This window comes from Hoplias malabaricus, chromosome 4 (assembly GCF_029633855.1).
Source record: "Hoplias malabaricus isolate fHopMal1 chromosome 4, fHopMal1.hap1, whole genome shotgun sequence".
NCBI lineage: Eukaryota > Metazoa > Chordata > Actinopteri > Characiformes > Erythrinidae > Hoplias > Hoplias malabaricus.
Genome location: NC_089803.1, coordinates 55085566 through 55104110, shown reverse-complemented (window position 1 = coordinate 55104110; position 18545 = coordinate 55085566). Strand labels below are relative to the sequence as shown.

At 37.8% G+C, this 18545-nt stretch overlaps 2 protein-coding genes and 1 long non-coding RNA gene across 5 annotated transcripts in view; 1 reads left to right on the top strand and 2 right to left on the bottom strand.

Moving 5' to 3' along the window:
- Window positions 1–421: 421 nt before the first annotated feature.
- Window positions 422–6072, bottom strand: LOC136693733 (uncharacterized). Its single transcript, XR_010802098.1, has 3 exons — window positions 6024–6072; window positions 5697–5844; window positions 422–1010 (listed from the first exon to the last, which is right to left on the bottom strand). It is a non-coding gene; the product is annotated as an uncharacterized lncRNA (long non-coding RNA).
- Window positions 6073–6120: 48 nt separating this feature from the next.
- On the top strand, window positions 6121–16285 carry rint1 (RAD50 interactor 1). Of its 2 annotated transcripts, XM_066668534.1 has the most exons (13): window positions 6121–6372; window positions 7594–7835; window positions 8142–8315; window positions 8520–8660; window positions 8865–9021; window positions 9784–9894; window positions 9984–10209; window positions 10484–10621; window positions 11107–11306; window positions 11476–11693; window positions 12676–12856; window positions 13313–13431; window positions 14861–16285. In XM_066668534.1, the coding sequence occupies exons 1-13, from the start codon at window positions 6133–6135 to the stop codon at window positions 15081–15083; spliced, it is 2370 nt and encodes a 789-aa protein (XP_066524631.1). In that variant the 5' UTR covers window positions 6121–6132; the 3' UTR covers window positions 15084–16285. The 2 variants fall into 2 exon arrangements, with proteins under 2 accessions (XP_066524631.1, XP_066524632.1); XM_066668535.1 differs by lacking the exon at window positions 9984–10209 and having other exon boundaries at window positions 9784–9913.
- A 111-nt stretch (window positions 16286–16396) lies between these two features.
- Window positions 16397–18545, bottom strand: part of cfap54 (cilia and flagella associated protein 54) — a 33416-nt gene continuing 31267 nt past the window's right edge. For both annotated transcript variants that reach the window (XM_066667758.1, XM_066667759.1), the window contains 5 exons: window positions 18070–18213; window positions 17799–17905; window positions 17415–17583; window positions 17040–17123; window positions 16397–16932 (listed from right to left, as the gene is read on the bottom strand). In XM_066667758.1, the coding sequence (XP_066523855.1) occupies window positions 16813–16932; window positions 17040–17123; window positions 17415–17583; window positions 17799–17905; window positions 18070–18213 (624 nt within the window). In that variant the 3' untranslated portion in view covers window positions 16397–16812. The remainder of the gene's footprint in view (window positions 16933–17039; window positions 17124–17414; window positions 17584–17798; window positions 17906–18069; window positions 18214–18545) is intronic.

Below are 18545 nucleotides of genomic sequence, written 5' to 3'. Positions count from 1 at the left end.
TGCAAATAAATGTAAATAAACACAGCACATTTCTGATTTTATGTTTTCATTATGTTTTTGAGACTTTTAATCACTGTGTATGTGAAGTATCAAGATATTTAAAAGGCAAGAATCCCTCTATACATGACTCAATGCATTCTGAAAGCCCCCTAGCTTGCTAAACTAAATTTACCACAGGTTTTTAGAATGCTGAACATTTATAAACTTGAAATATAATGAAGTTGATTTCATATTCAGCAGCTTTTACTTAGAATTTTCCATTCCACTTTAAATAATGGTTTCCGTTGTTTTAACAGAGTGCAGCTGTTACACTGTGGTGGCTCTAGATATTTATGGTGGAAGTGAAGAATATTCAATTGGTGTTTGATTCTTTTTTTTAATAAGTGTTTTGTTGCATCTCAGAAATGAGAATGTGATTAGATGGCTAACTAACCTAATCTTGGTTAAATAACTTTGGTGTTTTTCAACAATTTTAGAATATTAACCAAAATATCACCTCTAAAAACAAAACTGTTGCAGAAGATTAGCCTTAGAGAGTACATTTTTAAAAAATGCTAATAAATGCCCATTAGTTACTACATTGCTAATATTGTTATTATTAAAAGCTAATGTTAGCTTCCATAGCCTGTAAAACTATCTGTTAATTAATTTAGCATATGTTTTTTCCCCAATAAATAATATATGGATTATTACTTGTGTAGTTTGCTTTGTTGACTTTCAGTACTTGTATTCAACTAAGTTAAGGTAGAACTACACTAACTGAAATAGTGATGTCCATTATCTTCCACCCCCTGAATAGCCCTCAGTAAAAAGCTTTTCTTCTCCTTTTCACTCTTTTCTGTGCCACCATCCCTCAGTCTCCCTGGTAAACGTACAGTGGGAGGAAGAGTGTCAGGTCAACGTCATCTCTCTGCAGTGCCTCTACTCATTATTCACAGCCCTGACAGTTTTATGGTGCAAACATGTGAGTGAGGGGGTGTAGTAAGTGCCTCAAAGGCATTGGGATGAATCTGTAAAGAAAACACACAGAACACATCATACTCATCCCCCATTTCAAAGCAAGTTAATTTTTTTGGCCTGACCAAAAGAAAAAAAAATATCTACACTAGTTTTCAATGAGTTAGGACATGAATTGACTTGTTTATATCCATACAGTTCTCTAGAAAAAGAGTATATCATTAATGACTGACTGAATCCTAATGTTGAAATGGGCAAGCACAAGTAGGAACTGTTAATTCAGCCGTATTTCACAGAGAGAACTTAAGGTGGCGCTACTACACCTTCTGTTGTTAGTTCAGCCATATTTCACATTCCTGTTTGTGAGCTAAATATAGAACAGTTCTGCACGTTTCCACCGATGCAAATTGATTCGCGAACCAGAAAAAAATTGTTCCCAGCTGGAACCAAAGGACAGTAAGTTAAGACAGGAACACACTCCATTAGTGTGTGTTTCTGGGGATGTGTTTGGTGCGACACCATGCACATTAGCCAGAACCTCGGTTCAGCGTTGGTTAGTTCACAAGCTCAACAGGATGGCTCGGAACTCTGCATATGTATTATATCTCACAGAAAGAGAAGCACTGCTGAATTTGTCTTATTTTGCGTGTGACTTTGTGGCGGGGAGACATTTTGTGGAGTTAGTGTGTTTATAAATCTACGCATATTTGCGCACAGCCACATTAAACCTGTTTTACTCTAACCTGTTACATTCAATATATAAGTAACTGTAATTCTTAAAATCAACAAAATGTTCTTGGTCTTCTTTGTTCTTTGGTGGTAGATGCCAGTGTTATATATTATGAACAAAACTTTGTGCTCCCATTTTTATTTCTGCATTTATTAATCCTGTATATCACATAATAAAAACCACATGTAAACAAAGACATTGATATGAGGCTCCAAAGCTTCCAATGACAAGGATATGTATTTTGGGCTTTCCTGTTTTTTAAATGCCAGAAACACCTTTGGGACAATGGCTATATGGCTAATGGCAGTCTGGCAAACTAGGCTTAAGGTTTCCCTTTGCTCTTGTTTATCTATATTTAAATGAGAGGTAGCATATGAAAGCATTTTATCAATTAGTGCATGTTAGCATCAAGTGGAAATGAACAAAGACAGTGCTTAAGGAGCAAATTAAAATACAGTACTCTCTCCAGTCACAGTTTATGACTGAAGCAGACAATCTGTGTACAGGATTCAAGCCACCAATCACAGTGCAGCAGTGCACATCGAAGACAAGCCTATGACTGAATTTTTTGGTTAATTTGTAGTAGTTTTATAGGTAATGACTCTTGTCCTGTTACATGTCTTACAGATTTATCCATTATGAAGCACAAAGATTTTTCATTAAACATACGACACGTAGAAGTTGATTATCTTTATCATTTTAATAGTCACCAATTTTACTAGCTGCAAATAATCTTTTAATTTATTTATTGTTACACTTGTAGCACATTTCTCAACACACAAGGATGCTTTACAATCAACAGTTGTTCCTATTCTATGCCCAAATTTCCAGCAAACACTTCAACAGCAGACCAGAGTGTTCTTTTGTTGTCCTAAGTTTACAGCGAATGTTGCATCATTGCTATTACATCCAAGTTCCCTGCTTAAACACAGGAGGCGAACACACACACTAAACACGTAACATGCCAAGCCCAACTGGACCATACCTGGGCCCACCTCTTCTACTGTGCCTGGGCATGGTATGGAACAATCACACTAGTCAAACAACCTGGACTGGAGATCCAGTGTACTCTGGATTGCCACTGACTCCCTAGTATGCGTACACAAATGGATTGTGTGGCTCAAGTGGTCAAGAGCCGAGATTTAATTAGACAATATCTTAGGATTTTTCATTTATTCATTCATCTTTTATAATAATGTAACTGAACAGGGTGCCAATTCAATATACACTTACAAACACTGCCAATCAACCTATTGACATGTTGCCAGATTTTGAGAGGAAACCAGAGCCCATGCAAACCCCAGAACCCATGCAGACACAGGGAGAACACACTAAACTCTTCACAGTCAGTATTTTGACTGTGTGCAGGACAAAGCAGAGAAGCTAGCTAATTAGATTGCTTGGTGGATTGAAAATTTCTCCATTCTATGAAGTGGGCAAATGGGGCAAAAAAAAAAAAAAAAATCAAATAAAAAACGAAAACTACTGTAATTCCCCCTCGGGAACCACTGCTTCAACCATATATAAATATATAAAATAAGTTTGCTGCTTTAAAGTAGCCTTTCGGAGTGTGGGATTCCAATATAAATCCAACATATTTTATTATTAAAACATCAATCATGTAATCAATCATGTCTTTTGTTGAGAGGTACTTTTATTTTTTTTTCTTGCCCTTTATTTTCACATCTAGAGGTGAAATCAAATTTACATCTACAGTTACATCTAAGCCATATTTAAGTCAATTAAGGAGTGTTTTTTCATAAATAACTTCTAAATATAGTTTTCAATTAATAAACAATTAATGGGTGATTCTAAGACTTAATTTAAAAATAGAACATTTCTAAACATGTTCCCTTCTTCCATCCAAACATGCAATTACACTGAGTAAGAGGCATAAATAATTTGGAAAAGAAAATGATCTAATAAGATAATTCCTATCAGATCCCTAGCCACACACTGCTGGGTAGGGTGCATTGCACAGGAGTTAATGATCCATGAATAAACATTAACATCTGGGGAGTATTGGTTGATGCTGTTCATAAATCTGTATGCTTGATAATAAAGTGCAGATCTTATATATTATATTGAATGTTTTGAATCATCAAACTTTGCTATAACAGTTAACATATAACCACTATCAAAACAAAACCTTCTATCCAAAAGAGAATATGAAACCCTTCTAAATCTTTAATATATATTAAGGCATGAAGACTTGTTAATTTTAGAGTATTTCTCATGGTCTATTGATTAATTGAGCAAAGAATACCGTCTCAGTGTAAATAGCAGATTGTATTTTCAAATTACTCACCAATAAAATGAACAACAAACAAAAATGCATATACAATGTTTTGTTCAGACAGCAATATTAAGATATTAAACCCAGCCTACTTATGGAATTAATCCAACAAACTGTGCATAAAATGTACAATACAGACTTATCCTTAGTATCTGAGTACCACTGAGGTATTAAAAAACAAACCCCTCCCTTGGTCTGAATGCATGTTACGTAATTAGGAGACGTATGATGTGCCATGTTAGGGCTGGTCATGCTGTTAAATCAAACAGAGGGAACAGGGTGGTGTGACAGCTTATGGATGTCTTTGCAGCTGTTGCTCCGGCCTGGGTTTACTTTGGCTTGCTCAGTGTAAGCCAAACATCCTCCAGGACTTATGTCCACCCTACCATCCAAAGCAAGCACAGCCCTGCAATGTGGACATGAGGCAACTTCAAGCATGTTCAGTGGTCCAGTCTACAGTGCAGCCAGGCAAGAAGAACACACCAAGGTGTACAGAAAAAAAATTTAAACAAAATTTTAGGTAGACCAAAGTATAAATAATCAGTGTGTTTGCAGTTGTATGTAGAAAAATCAGTTATCATTTTAATGTTAATAATACTCCACTTCAGGCTAATTAGTCCATGCCTCAGCCTTACCCCTCAACATCAATGGCTTTGTGGTCTCCACTGTGGAGTCACTTAAGGTCCCGGGCACCACTATATCCATGGACTTCAAGTGGGAGAGGAACACACTGTCCATCACCAAGAGAGCTCAGCAAAGAATGTTCTTCCTCAGACAGCTGAAAAAATTCAAACTATAGCCAGATCTACACAGCGATCGTTGAATCCATAACCATCTGATTTGGTTACTCCAGCTCACAAGAACAAGCCAAACTCCAGTGCATAATCAGGAAGGCAAGTAGAATCATTGGATGTAGTCTGCCAGTGCTTCAGGACATCTACGACAGCAGGGTGATAACGCGAGCCAGCAAAAATAAAGCTGACCCAGTCTGTTAGTATGTTACATGTCATAAATGTGTGCTCTCACCAAAACAAAAAGTGATTCTGATACTGATGTGCAGTTTCTGAAAGAGTATGGTTATATAAATTGTATTAGGGCACATGTATATCACCTCAAAAACCTTATGATTTATGATGTGCTGTAAAAACGGAATTACTATTGTTTCTCACAAATAGCCAGCTGAACGCTTAAAGTCAAGGCAAGTCAGGTTTTGTTTATTTTGACAATTCCATAGCTAGACAAGGGGCATTACAGTTGGGTTCACCTTAGTCAGAGCTCTACAGAAATGAATGTTTTCCCACCTTTAACAGCCTGTTCAAAACACTTACATGTTTCACATTCATGTGCTTTTTGTTAAGGGTCCAAGTAGGCCTCATTTCTAAAGCTAATGCTAAAGATTGTTGTGCAAGCACACCTGAAATGTACCATTTTCTGAACACAGCTTCAGGAACAACTGAAATGTGAAGCTTTATAAATTAATCTCAGTATTTGGTTTGTCGCCCAATTTCCCTCTGTTAGCAAGTTGCAAGAAATATTTAAGTTGGGGCCTTTGGGGATTTTTTTCAAGGTACAAGAACAGGCAGTTCACAAACTGTAATACTGGATTTAAAAAAAACCTTGATGATACAGGTTTTGTTTAAAATTGTGGCTAGTATTAAACATTGCACTCTTTAATACTGTGATTCTGATATGAAAATATTTTTTCAACCCTACCTTGACCAGAGGATCTGCTGTGAAACTGCTCCATAATGTGCTTTCCTGAAGCTTGAATGTCCCACCCACAAGTTGACAGGATTGATTCCTTAGATTTTTTTATGTAAAAACTCTGGCTGTCTGAATTCACCTGTTTGAGACTTTGAATCTTGGAACACAGTAGAGTCAAAGCAGAGTTGCTCAGCCGTTGACTGCTTATTTCACGCATGATACAAATAACCAAATAAAGCAACATAAAACATAAGACAAGCACATGTCATCAAGGTTTAAAAACATCCCCGGAAGAGGTCTTTAGGTTATTTCACTTTAAACATCCACAAAACTTACCAAAGGTGTCCAACGTTCGCTCTCTGTAGTGTTTTCCCGCGCTTTTCCACCAGAGGGCGCGCGTGGGCTCAGTGAGAGCTGATGACGTGTTCGAGGAGCGGATGAAGACATGGCGGCGTCCACAGTGGAGACCAGAGAGAATAATAATAATAATAGAAGAATGAAAGAAATAGATGCATTGATAAGTGACAGTGATCCCGAGTCCAGCAGCACCTCGGAGGATGTGAATTATATGGAGCACGTGGCTGAGCTGGTGCAGAGGGAGTTTGGCGCTGATGTGAAATCTCTGAAGAAAGTCAATGATCTTATGGGGAAATTAAGAGAAGAGAACACATCTTTGGAGAAGCAGGTAAAACACTCCTTCACCGACACTGCAAATGCGTATCTGTTTCTCTCACCGAGGAGATGCTCAATCCAAGTTTGAGTGAGTGTACCATATAGGTTTAAGTCACAGCTTTAGTAAAACCTTAAAGCAGTGCAGATTTCTTCCTAATTCTGTTGACAAGATGTTAACAAAGTCATTCAGAGTGGTTGGACGTGAAATGCTTTATTCTCGAATAAAACTAACAAGTCACGAAGAGATTACAACTATGCTGACTGATGCCTGGCTCAGATGTACATGTACATACAGAATCAGGAAAACTAGTCCCTTAAAAATTAGCCTATTTCGTCAGATGTAACGTTACCATTTTAATAATTTCAGAAATCACAGACCTCAGGTGTTAGTGTGTTTTAGAGATCAGAACTGTCCCTTGATTTGTCTTTATCCACAGACATACTCAGAGTAAACATGAAACCATTCTGAAAAAAGAGTATGTGCTAAATGCTTTAAATCCAGTGGGGTGTTCAGCTTGTGAAAAATATATTCAACTGATTTTGGACCTAAATAATGAACAAAATTCGTGGACAGCTACAAACCCAATTTACCGAAAAGTAGAGATGTTTTGTAAATACAAAAAATACTTTTAAAATCAGTTTTCCTTGCTATTTCTCTCAAAACTGTATTTAACTGACAAAATGGCAAATAAATAATTTCCAGTGTTTTTACTGTGCAACTTCATTGTATTTTGAAGATGTAAACCAACTGAAAATTTGATGAATGCAGTACACTCCTAAAAAGTGGGGACAGAGATAAAAATACAGTATATGGACAATTAAACTTACCGTTTTAAAGCTTTCTACAGTTACCAGCAGGTAAACTGGTAACAGGTGAAGGAATCATGATTGACTATAAAAGAAACAACCACCAAAGTCTCTGCAGGCAAAGATAGTTGTCTTACAATTTGGGGCAACAACAAAAGAAAAACAAACTTGCCATCCATACTAATAAGATCTGTATCAACAAATTCTATTTCTGGAAAAGTTGGGACATTTTATCGAATTCTAGAAAAACATACATCTGTGGTTCGTTTATTCCCTTTAACGTTTACATCACGGACAAAAGTACAAATGTACCAATGTTTTCACTGACAAATGTGATTGTATAAGCAATTTTTGTCTCTCCATTATCAATTAGTTTTTGTTGCTAGATGACCAAATTAACACTGACCGCACTTCTCTGTTTGAGCAGGTGTTGACTGTATCCAGTTCAGTGCCTTTGCGTGTATCTGCAGCTCTCTCCGCTGCGGAGGAGTCTCGGACCAGGCTAGATGCTCTGCTGCAAAAGGAAAGACTGTTGTCCAACACGCTGCAGCAACATCTGCAGAGTGCTCAGATCTGGGCAGACAATCTTTTAAAAACCCTCGGGCAACTGGACATAGTAGAACGGCATATGAAATACCTGCAGTGCTTGGCTCGTATTGAAGAACTCAGGTGAGAAATCCAGCAGGAGCAAGGCTTATACACAAAAGCCGGTTATTGTTAGTGAGTGCTATCTTATGTTAAATACCTATTTGGAATTGCTTTCGGTGCTGTCTTAATGCTGCCTGGTAAAAGCAAATCATATTTGACCTGGAATCCGATACTTATTTAGCTAGCTCTATTCCATCTGTTTAACACTTTGAGGTACATCATTGTTTATAGAGGTCAGTATAAGTGTATTTATTTGAATAACACTTTTGTTGTTATTGATTTTTGTGGGTGTGTGATCCTTTGTGATGTTCTCCTCTGTTTAAACAGTGACAGTATTCAGCAGTTCCTTATGACCAACAGTGTATGGGAGGCAATTGGGGCAGTGGGCAGTATGGCCACTCTGGACATGGGTCTTCAAGAATCAGGCTGCACACATCTACAGACATTCCTTAGAGAAACATTACACTTCTGGCACAAGATCTTAAAAGACAAGCTTGCAAGGTATTGTCAATGTTTCAGAAATATCACAATTGTGATAAGGCAGTGAGATGCAAGGCATTGTTTTATGCAATAACTGTTTGTTGACATAATAAATATATTTGTGTAAAATGGACTTGAAATTGCCTCCTAAAAAAGTGGTAATACAAAATTGGTAAAGTCTTGTCTATAATAATTCATTGTTAACCTTTCCTTTTTTGCTCTTAGTGATTTTGAGGATGTGCTGGCACAGTTGCACTGGCCTATAGTCTCTCCCCCAGTGCAGTCTCTCTCTCCTCCGGCCAATGCTCAGGAGCTCAACAGCCAATTAGAGCTTTTGGTCTCTCAGCTTCTCTCCCTGCAAACATCGTATCCTCTGCTACACCCACAGACACATACACACACACACACATAATGTGGCATGTTAAAGGATCATGAAGTTCATAATGAAAGGTTCTGTAATGGAAATAAAACTAATTGATTGTTACTCATATTGTTCTTAATACAAATTGGAAATTCATTTACATAGTTATTAAAGGACTCCGAACATATTGCACTTAACACCTGCCCTAGCGATGACCTCATATCAGAGAAGAAGGAAGTGGTCATTCTCCCTGGATTGCTACATTCTACTCCACTCTCGCTGCCCATTCAGATCATGCTGCTGCCCCTTAGTAAAAGGTTCAAGTACCATTTTACTGGAAACCGCCAGACAAACTCACTAAACAAGGTCAGAACATGTATGCTGCTAAGCTACTTTCAAAAATGTGACATAATAGTTGTTGTTTTTAGTCTATAACAATGTCTTGCTTGTTTAGAGGCTTATAATTTAATCCTTTCAAAAAAAAAAAAAAAACTTGAGTTACTGAATTAATTGCATAGGTTTTATAATGTGATTGGCTTTCTACAACTCAATAAACTCACATAGTGCAAACATGAACTGGAATCTTTAGAAATGGTCCAAATAGTTAGTTGCTTGGCAAGCATGGTCTTCAGTTAAGGAGCTATATTATATAGCGGAAGACTCTACATTGTCTTTATATATGATTTTTGTTTTCTGAGGTCTTTGTATGTCATTTGGGCATATCTACCAAAAACCTACTTTGCCTGTAACGGCCTGATACATTATTATTTTTCTTGGCTGCCACATTTTATTATTCTTTCATACTTATTTCTTTCATACTAAAAACTTTTCTGGCTTCTTATAACTTCAACATGTGCTGTACACATTGAATAGGATAAATCAATGGAAAACAGACCATTATATAGAGTGTATAAACTGAATGTCAGATATGCTTCGGTGTTTACTAACTACTATAGTAGTATAGTATATACTATACTAGTTTACTATACTAACACTGAACTATTTTACTTGCAAAAGTGTAGAAAACATTTTGAAAATCAGATGATCAGATTATATGTAGAGAAGGCAGTTATGAAGAGAAAGCCATGGGATTATAAATATGCATTGTATTAATTTGTTCCCTTTCAGCCAGAGTGGTATCTGACTCAAGTCCTTGTGTGGATGGGGCACAACTCCAATTTCATGGAGGAGAAGATTCAGTCTATTCTTGATCGTGCAGGAGGCAATGTGAACGCAAAGGTTGGAAAAGTGAAATCCGGTATGTATTTAACAAACTTATGTCTTTGATTCGGTCAAAAATATAAATAGTCTATTCCATTGTCCGTCAGGTGGAGCTGTGTAGAGGGCTATTGGCTCTGGCTCAGGAGAAATTGGCCCATGATGCCCCTCGGCTGCTCTATGATGACACACTCTTCTGCCACCTGGTTGACGAGGTGTTACAGTTTGAGAAGGAGCTGCGCTCCACAAACGCTTACCCCAGCCCTTACCCTGGAGTCTTGCACATTCTGCTGGAGAAAAATGTCTTCCAGAAATGGCTCACAGTGGAGAGAAAGAGTGAGTGACCTGAAAGTCGTAATGCTGGAGTTCTCCACTCTTGATGTGTTTGGAAACACAATTTAAGTGTATGAATGTAAAGATTGCAAATAATTAATGGAAATTATCTGGTTTTATTTTCTTTGATGGGTCATTCTAGCATTGGAATTGAAAATAGGGTACACGCTGATTTGCATTTTAAAGCTATAAAAACATGTTTTATTGTAAATCGAGTTACAGACATAAAATTTGTGCGAACACCTGAATGATGTTAAGTGTTTATGTTGGTCTTTAGTGGCAGTAGAGAAGGTGGATGCCATGCTGTCTGCTGAAGGGGCTTGGAGCTCTCAGTATAAAGACATCACTGATATGGATGAACTGAAAGCACCCGACTGTGCAGAGACCTTTATGACTCTACTACTGGTCATTACAGGTATGGAACATTGTGGATATAATAACTGCACAAAATGTAAGAAAAAATGTTATAACTACTCATAATGTAATACTTTATAAAATTAATAATATTTTAAAATCATTTGTTTTTGCTCATGTTATAAGTTAATACACTGCATGTGTATTATATTATATAACCACAGCATACCAGGAACATTTTACAAGACAATGGTGTTTTGCAAATGCTCTGACCCACCTGTCTAGTATTCAAATTCATCAATGTTTTAAAACATATGGCTTATTACTGTAATGTAAAATATCCCACATAATATAAGGCCTGGTTTTACATTATCTTGATGAAGATGTCATTATCAGTTTACTACATGATCAGTTTTCATGGCAAGTTTGTGCAGTTACTACATTGAGTTTCTACAAACTTTACACTTTTGAAAACGTCATTGTCCACTGTATCATCCGTTGTTTCTTATGCATGTCCTATTCTGCATTTCTCTGTTATTCTCTTAGATCGTTACCGTTCTCTCCCGTGTCCCAAAGCTCAGCTCAGTTTTCTGGCTCTGCAGAGAGAGCTGGTGGATGATTTCCGCATCCGTCTCACTCAGGTGATGAAGGAGGAGTCCCGGCAGCCGCTTGGTGCTCGCTACTGTGCCGTTCTGAATGCAGCCAACTACATATCCACAGTTCTCAGTGACTGGGGAGATAATGTGGTAAGTTATAATATGACACTTAAATGCAACCAGAATATTCCTGATTTCTGAAAAGGGGAAAAAAGTCTGACTGCCTATATATTTATCCCGAATTTACACTTACATTTCATTTTTTAATGGATATCCTTCATTGCAAACCTGTTCTCCTATGATTTTTTTTTCTTCTCAGTTCTTCCTGCAGCTGCAGCAGGCAGCAGTATCGGAGGGAGAAGAGGTGCTAGGGCCTCTGGGGGCCACAGAGAGTGGACGGCTGGCATCACTAGAGGGCTCTCTGTTTGAAGAACTTCTGGCACTTCTAGAAAGGCTGAGAGGGGACATGATAGGCCGTCTGCTAGACGCAGTAATGAAAGATGTTAAGGAAAAGGCCCAGCCTTATTGCAGGGACAGGTACTGTACCACCAACATTTCAGTTAGAGTTCTTTAGCTCTTAGTGTTAATATGAAATTAAATTTAATGCAGTTGTAACAAAAACCTGGTCTGTTTTTATATTATTTCTCACTCTAAGCTCACCGAAACATGCAGTCTATGCAACATGTTCACATGTAGCCATGTTATTATGATTTATAATGAGCTATGTTTTTATGATTTAAACTTGAGATATAATTGTACATATATTCCTTGTGTTGTATGGCAGAAATGTAAAGATCTAAGGCCTATTTTGTCATAATGTCAAACTAGTAGAAAAACCTGTTGATAGAGAATGGAAATAACTATGTAATTAATGTTGCAATTACATTTACAGAGGACAAATTATAACCCTTTTACACGTTATCACAGTTTCCTGGGGTCTTAATGAAACGTATGTGACATGCTTTGTTCAAAATACCACAAGGACCAAACATCACAGCCCTTTTCTTACACTGTCTAAACCGCTCTGTTCAGAATGACTGGTTTTAGCCAACTGTTGAGAATGAGACTCTAAACCAAATGTGAGTCGCCCAGCAGTGAGACACGAGGAGCAGAAAAGCTGGCTTTTTAATCATTTTTGTTTTGTTTTCTTAATTGTGCATTTTCATTTTCACAGTATTTAAATTTGAGTCAAATACTTGGTTCAGAAAGATTTAGAACAGGAGGCTGGACAACTTTACAATGCCTGCTAACTAAGTAAAGTGTAGCACAAAATCAGAACAACTTCAAAGCTGAAAGACACTACACAAAAGCTTCTGAAGGAGCATTGCAGGGAAGGGCACGTTTCACCTGCTGCCGAGTTCAAACATCAACATTCGTTTTCCAGAATCATACAAAATGCCTTTAATGACTATATCACTTATTTAATAGAGGTATACAATAGTTAAATCACTAAATGGTAAAGTTCCTGAACAAACAATCTATAGTGGAAGTTCAAATCTGAGTATCGGCTGTGTTGCAGGTGGATCTCTTTACCGTCGCAGTGTGACCAGGCCACAATGTCACTGTCCAGCGCTGCGTGTCCCATGCTGCTGTGCCTGAGGGATCAGCTGCTCCAGCTGCAGCAGCTGCTGTGTCTGCCTCTATTTCAGATGTTCTGGCAGGGTTTGGCTGAAAGACTTGACCTCTTCCTCTACCAGGATGTCAGTGTCTCACCCCATGTTTTCATTGTTATATATATTAGTAACAGACTAACAGCAGTTGCCATAAAATGTGTAGAAAATAATAGAAATACAGTAGCTGATAATTTGCTAATGGTCCACCATTTCAATAGTAACTGGTCAGCAGTGGTCAAAATGTGGTACTTTTCATTCATGGATGGGCTAAAGCAAGGGGCTAATAAGTTGCAACACGTGTCTATAAGTAGTAGTTGTACACTTGTAAAATACACCTCTAGTAGGTGTTGCTGATAAAACGTCCATAGCATAGAAGTATTTCAATATCTTCCCACTCTTTTATATATAGTTTTAGCTTAAAGTTCTTCAACCAGCCAATAACTACATGGTTGTGTATATTTAAAATAGTTCTGTGGTATTGCACTTCTGAATATGCTTTCTTTTCAAGGCTGTTTCTGCTGTTTTGCAATTTTGTGCTGGCAGGTGATCCTCTACAACCATTTCAATGAAGGTGGTGCTGCCCAGCTCCAGTTTGACATGACCAGAAACCTCTTCCCCCTTTTTGGACACTACTGCAAGAGACCAGAGAACTTCTTCAAGCAGTGAGTGTTTGTGCTTTAAATTACGGGCTTTACATTAGCTGGTTTGAGGCAAAAATAGAAAAGCTAAAACATTTTATGAGACTCATCATGTGGCTCAAAAAATAGCGTAAGATCTGATTACAGTTATGAGCCCCTAAAAGGCAGCAATTAGTAACGTTTATTTACAAACCCCATACACGTAAACATGTATTTCAGATATTTCAAGTTGTGATGGGGCAACAAAAGAGTGGTAAACTTGTTTAATAGTACAAAAAATAAAACATTTGTGTCAACTGGCATGTCTGTGACATTATAGGATTGGGGAGCCTCAGAAGTAAATATGGAGAGGGGTTTGAGCAAATACTGAGACAATTCAAGATATTTTTTTCAAGATATTTTTTTAAACATAAAAGAACCTCTATCTTCATCAACCGTTCGTAACATCAGTAAAAATTCAGAGAATCTAGAGAAATCCCTACATGCAAAGTCAAAAACGAATATTTACTTGCTGTGATCTTCAAGTTCTGCATTAAAAACCCACGTGCCTATATAGTGGAAATCACTGTATGTCCTAAGTAAGAGTTTCCAAAGCCACTGATAACAACGTTTGTCATTGCAGCAACAAATGCTGGTTAAAACTCAAAAAATGCAAAGCACTAACAATATATAAACAGGATCCAGAAAGGCTGCAGCCTTCTCTGGGAATAGGCTTATTTAAGATAGACTGAAGCAAAGTGGAAAAGTGTCCTGTTGTCCTGTGTATAAGCATAGAGTTCCGGCACTTGTAATGATGTTGACAGGGACAATTCACATTCTGAGGTGATTACAACAGCCTGGCTCCTTAGTAAAAGTGTCCGGGTGCTACACTAGATCAGACCTGTCACACTACAGAGAAATACCTTTGATGGATTTTGAAACAAAAATAAAACACTATAACTGAGTAACTGAGGTGTTGAACAGCTGAAATCCTGTCACACAAGAATTAAAATAAATTCACTTTCATAACTACTGCAATTGGTCTAATCAGTTCCCAAAGGTTAAAAGAGGTGGTATGAAACATTGGTAAACATGCCCCTGTCCCAAGAAACATCAAACTTAATATGGTCAGTATTTAAAAACAAACATTAATAATGTTCAATTATATACAGGGTTTAACAGATTTACACATGGTTCGCCAATTTGGACTCTGTACCCTTGGTTGTTCATGATTGCATTCAGTAAACAATCTAATAGATGTGCCTGTGTAGCAAGAATTTCAGATTAATATCAGTATTATTACATTAATCACTAGAAAACAGTATCAGGGTTGATTTATAAGACCAGGGTGTGTAAATTGTCTTTTACCATCAGTGCAGAGAAATGTTAAAGATTTAATTAATAATCTATGATGACTTTTGTTGGAGTTTGTTAACTAACCCGATCTTGTGCTTCCTCTCTCTGTGAATTGCAGTGTGAAGGAATCCTGTATCATCCTGAATCTGAAGGTGGGGCCAGCTCTGCTTTTGTGTGATGTGCTGAATCAGGCTGAAAAGGGGTTGGAGGAGGGTGAGGCGTCACTTCGGCCACAGGAACCCACTCCAGAGTCAGCGCTGAATGAGTTGGGTGTGTACAAGCTGGCCCCCAAAGATGTTCAGATCCTTCTAAACTGTCGCTCTGCCTGGCTCAATCACTGAGAAAAGAATCCCTAGCCACCAAAGTAGCATCCCTGCATATTGACACCTTCACCTAGGAGAAATTAAAAGACGCTTCAGGATCCTGGATTATGTTTTAAAAAGGCATCTAGAGTATGACCTATAAAAAGCTGGGGCTGTTCTGGTATTGATGAAGAGATCAAACATTTAGGAGATAGAGTACAGTTCTGTGATGTGATTGCTGTTTTAAGCGGTCCAGAGTAGTAAATATATATATAACACTACTTGTCAAATGTTTTAGAACTACATTTTTTCCAGGTTTTATTGATACTTATGCATGACTCTGAAATTAATCAGAGAACAAATAAAAACCTGAAAATTTTAATGAAGAAATCATGGAATTCTGACTTCTCCAAGTATCCAACTTTTGCAGATAAAACAGGCTAAAACACCCGAGGCATTGATGTATAAAGGAATGCAAATATTTGGATAGTGTTCCCAAGTCTTGTAATCAATTGATGGCATGATGCTGTGGCAGCCATTTTATTTCAGGTTGACAGTTACTCTATGCAATTTGCTGATTCTGGATTTAGCAAAAGAACCCCAAACCATAACCAAGTGGGTGACAACATTCTCTTCTTTTTGCCTGCTCTGCAAAAAAATAAAAAACGAAAACAAACCTGCATGATGAACCAAAGATTCAAATATTGATCCATCTGCTTTCACTGGATCTATTTTTGGTCTACAGTACTACATTGATATGTTGCAGGGCATTTTTTTTATCAATTTCTTATAGCTACTTGACCTGTCACATCTGCAGCTTGAAATCTTCACAGATGAAGTGTTAAATGACCCCTAGAGCCACTTATCACACCAGAAATTCAGTATATTGTTCTGTTGTGGCTTATTTTCACAGACATTCTTTAGGTGTTTTTGTACTTGCTTAAACCCTGGTCAAGACCTGCACTTTTAGGAGTTATACTAGTTTGAAATCCTCTGGTAATTGCCTTTTTTGTCATCATAATTGTTGTCATCATAATATATTGCCACCTGCAGAATAATATGGGGTAAGTTATTAACCACTGACTTAAAAAGGCCATTTTTTTTTTCTCTGAAATTGTCATTTTTCAGCTTTTAATGTTTAGTTTTTTCTTAACCTCAGACAGTTTGCCTCTTTGTATAAGTTTCCAATTCAGGTTGCTCACTGTACTTCAAATGCTTAAATGTCAATAAAAAAATGGAAAACCGGGGTTGTTCTGAAACTAGTAGAATGTGCAAAGAGTTCTTGACTTAGAAGTGGTATGAATAAATTCAGAATAATTTGTTTTATTCTTTATTTAGGCACAAGAGACAGGAATCAAATCACAGCATGCAGTTTTCTGCAAAATTTCAGGAGCCCAAAATATGCTTTGTTGATCTTCAAAGTTATACATAGTGATACAAAGTGCACATCCTCTATAGAGATGACATTGCAATGCTAAAGTGTTTAATGGTATTTGTTTTCACTAAAATGTAAAGTCTCTTTACAATATTGGTGAAAAAAATAATAGAATTCAGCCTTTTTGCTGTTGACTATAGAGCAGTAATCAAGAAGGAGGAACTTACAGCACAGCTGTTAAATCAACCCTAATAAAACCTGACTATAAACAGATGGGTTGAACCAGTTGTAAAATGAGCAGGAAAACCACCGAAATGCAGGAAAATGCCTTTCAGAACTGGAATTGAGTATCCACAGAACTTCTTTGATGTTCCATGAAGCTGCCTTGCTGTATCAGGTGAGAAGGGAGAAGAGCCAGTCAGTCAGATCTTTGTCCACCAAAGTTGCTCCTGTTGCAGGGTTAAAGCACTTTTCCAAGTCACGCAGGGTCTGAATACTTGGCTCAAAAGGAACCTGCAGCACAGGAGCACAGAAAAAAAATGTAGTAACTAGACTGTTGTTTTCTGTGCAGGAAGAAGCTGGTGTTGTTTGTGAGTATGAAATGTGCTCCTGTTACCTACCTCAGAGACAGGATGTGAATTTAAATCAGGTTTCAGCAGATTCCTTATCTGAGTACAAATATGCTTGGTTTTCTCCAGCAGCATCTAATACCAACCACATGCATGTTATTTATTCCATACAAACAAGTGTCCTTTTGCTCTTCTCTCTGCCAGCACAATGCCTTTCAGCTGGTTTCTCAAAATTCTCAGTTCTCAAACACCCCATTTCTGCACATGATTTGCTCTAAAACCTGATTTGGTTCAGGAAGTGTTTACAAATAATCTGATTAGCTGGGTTAAAACATTCAAAACAATAAAGCAGTTGAGGTAGGACAACAGTTCAAGTTAAGTTCTAGTTATTGAATGGAATTGTTAATTGATGTGCTTGGCACAGACCTTTTCCTGAGGACTGGAGGTGTTGAGTTTAACAGAGATTTTGCTGCTGCGTCGACTCCCTTGTTTGGAGCCGAAGGGGGGAATGATGCTGGGAGTAAGTAAAGCAGATGCAGTCAAATCTTTGACCTCCATACAGGCTGAGATCAGCTGCTCACGAAGAGCCTTCAGTCTGCCAGCAGAGACAGAAGAGTAGACAACAATAGAACAGACAGAATAGGTTTAAACTGAAAGCTTGGCATGAACAAGGTTTGCAGTGGCATATGGTGGGCTGAAACTGTTATAGGAACCACTGTTGTTCCTTCATTGTGCACAAAGAAATCGTTATGGCTGAGTGAAATTTCTATGTCACTTAGACACTACATTCTGATATCATTTTATATTAACCTGTCCGTAGGAATGAGCTTCTGTCCAGCCTGTAAGTCGTTGATGGAAACTGTGTTGGGACGCATGGCAGAGAGAGGAGATTTATTAAGTGCAAAGACAAGTGCAATCTGTGGAAAATGAGAAAAAAAAGGAAAAATATACATCACATCATCGGAACATTGGTTCATGACATAAATAACAACTCTTTGTGTAATTAAACAAGTTTTCAGTACTGAGGGATACAGTATGTTATAGAAGATTAAGGGGAAAAAGGTTGAGGTTGCTTTAGTACCGTGCTGAGAGTCAGTCCACTGAGTTCCAACGTGGGATGATACCACTGGACACACAGCTGCTGAGTGTCCACTGTAGCCCAGGGGTACAGGTCTGACACTGGCTGCTTGGGCTGACACACAGACATCTTCACAGCATGGGACAACTGCACACAAACCGCAAAACAAAAGACCAATTACCAGCTGGTATAAGGGGAAGACTGTGCTAGCACCACCAAGCCAATTAGCCTAATGTCTGTGTGTGGCCAGGACATAAAAACATTCACTGGATTTACATTTTACTTCCAGTTAAAGGAACACTAAGTAGTATTTTTACCTTAAAATTACAGCTTCAAAATCAATGTGATGCTTCATTGACCTATAATAGGGAGAACAGTGCCTCTGACATTACTAGGCCTGGTTCAGAACTGCAGAAACTGCACTGTGTAACTTTTGGAGGAGGGTAGGTAAACATCCCCTCCCTACCACCTCCCCCTTA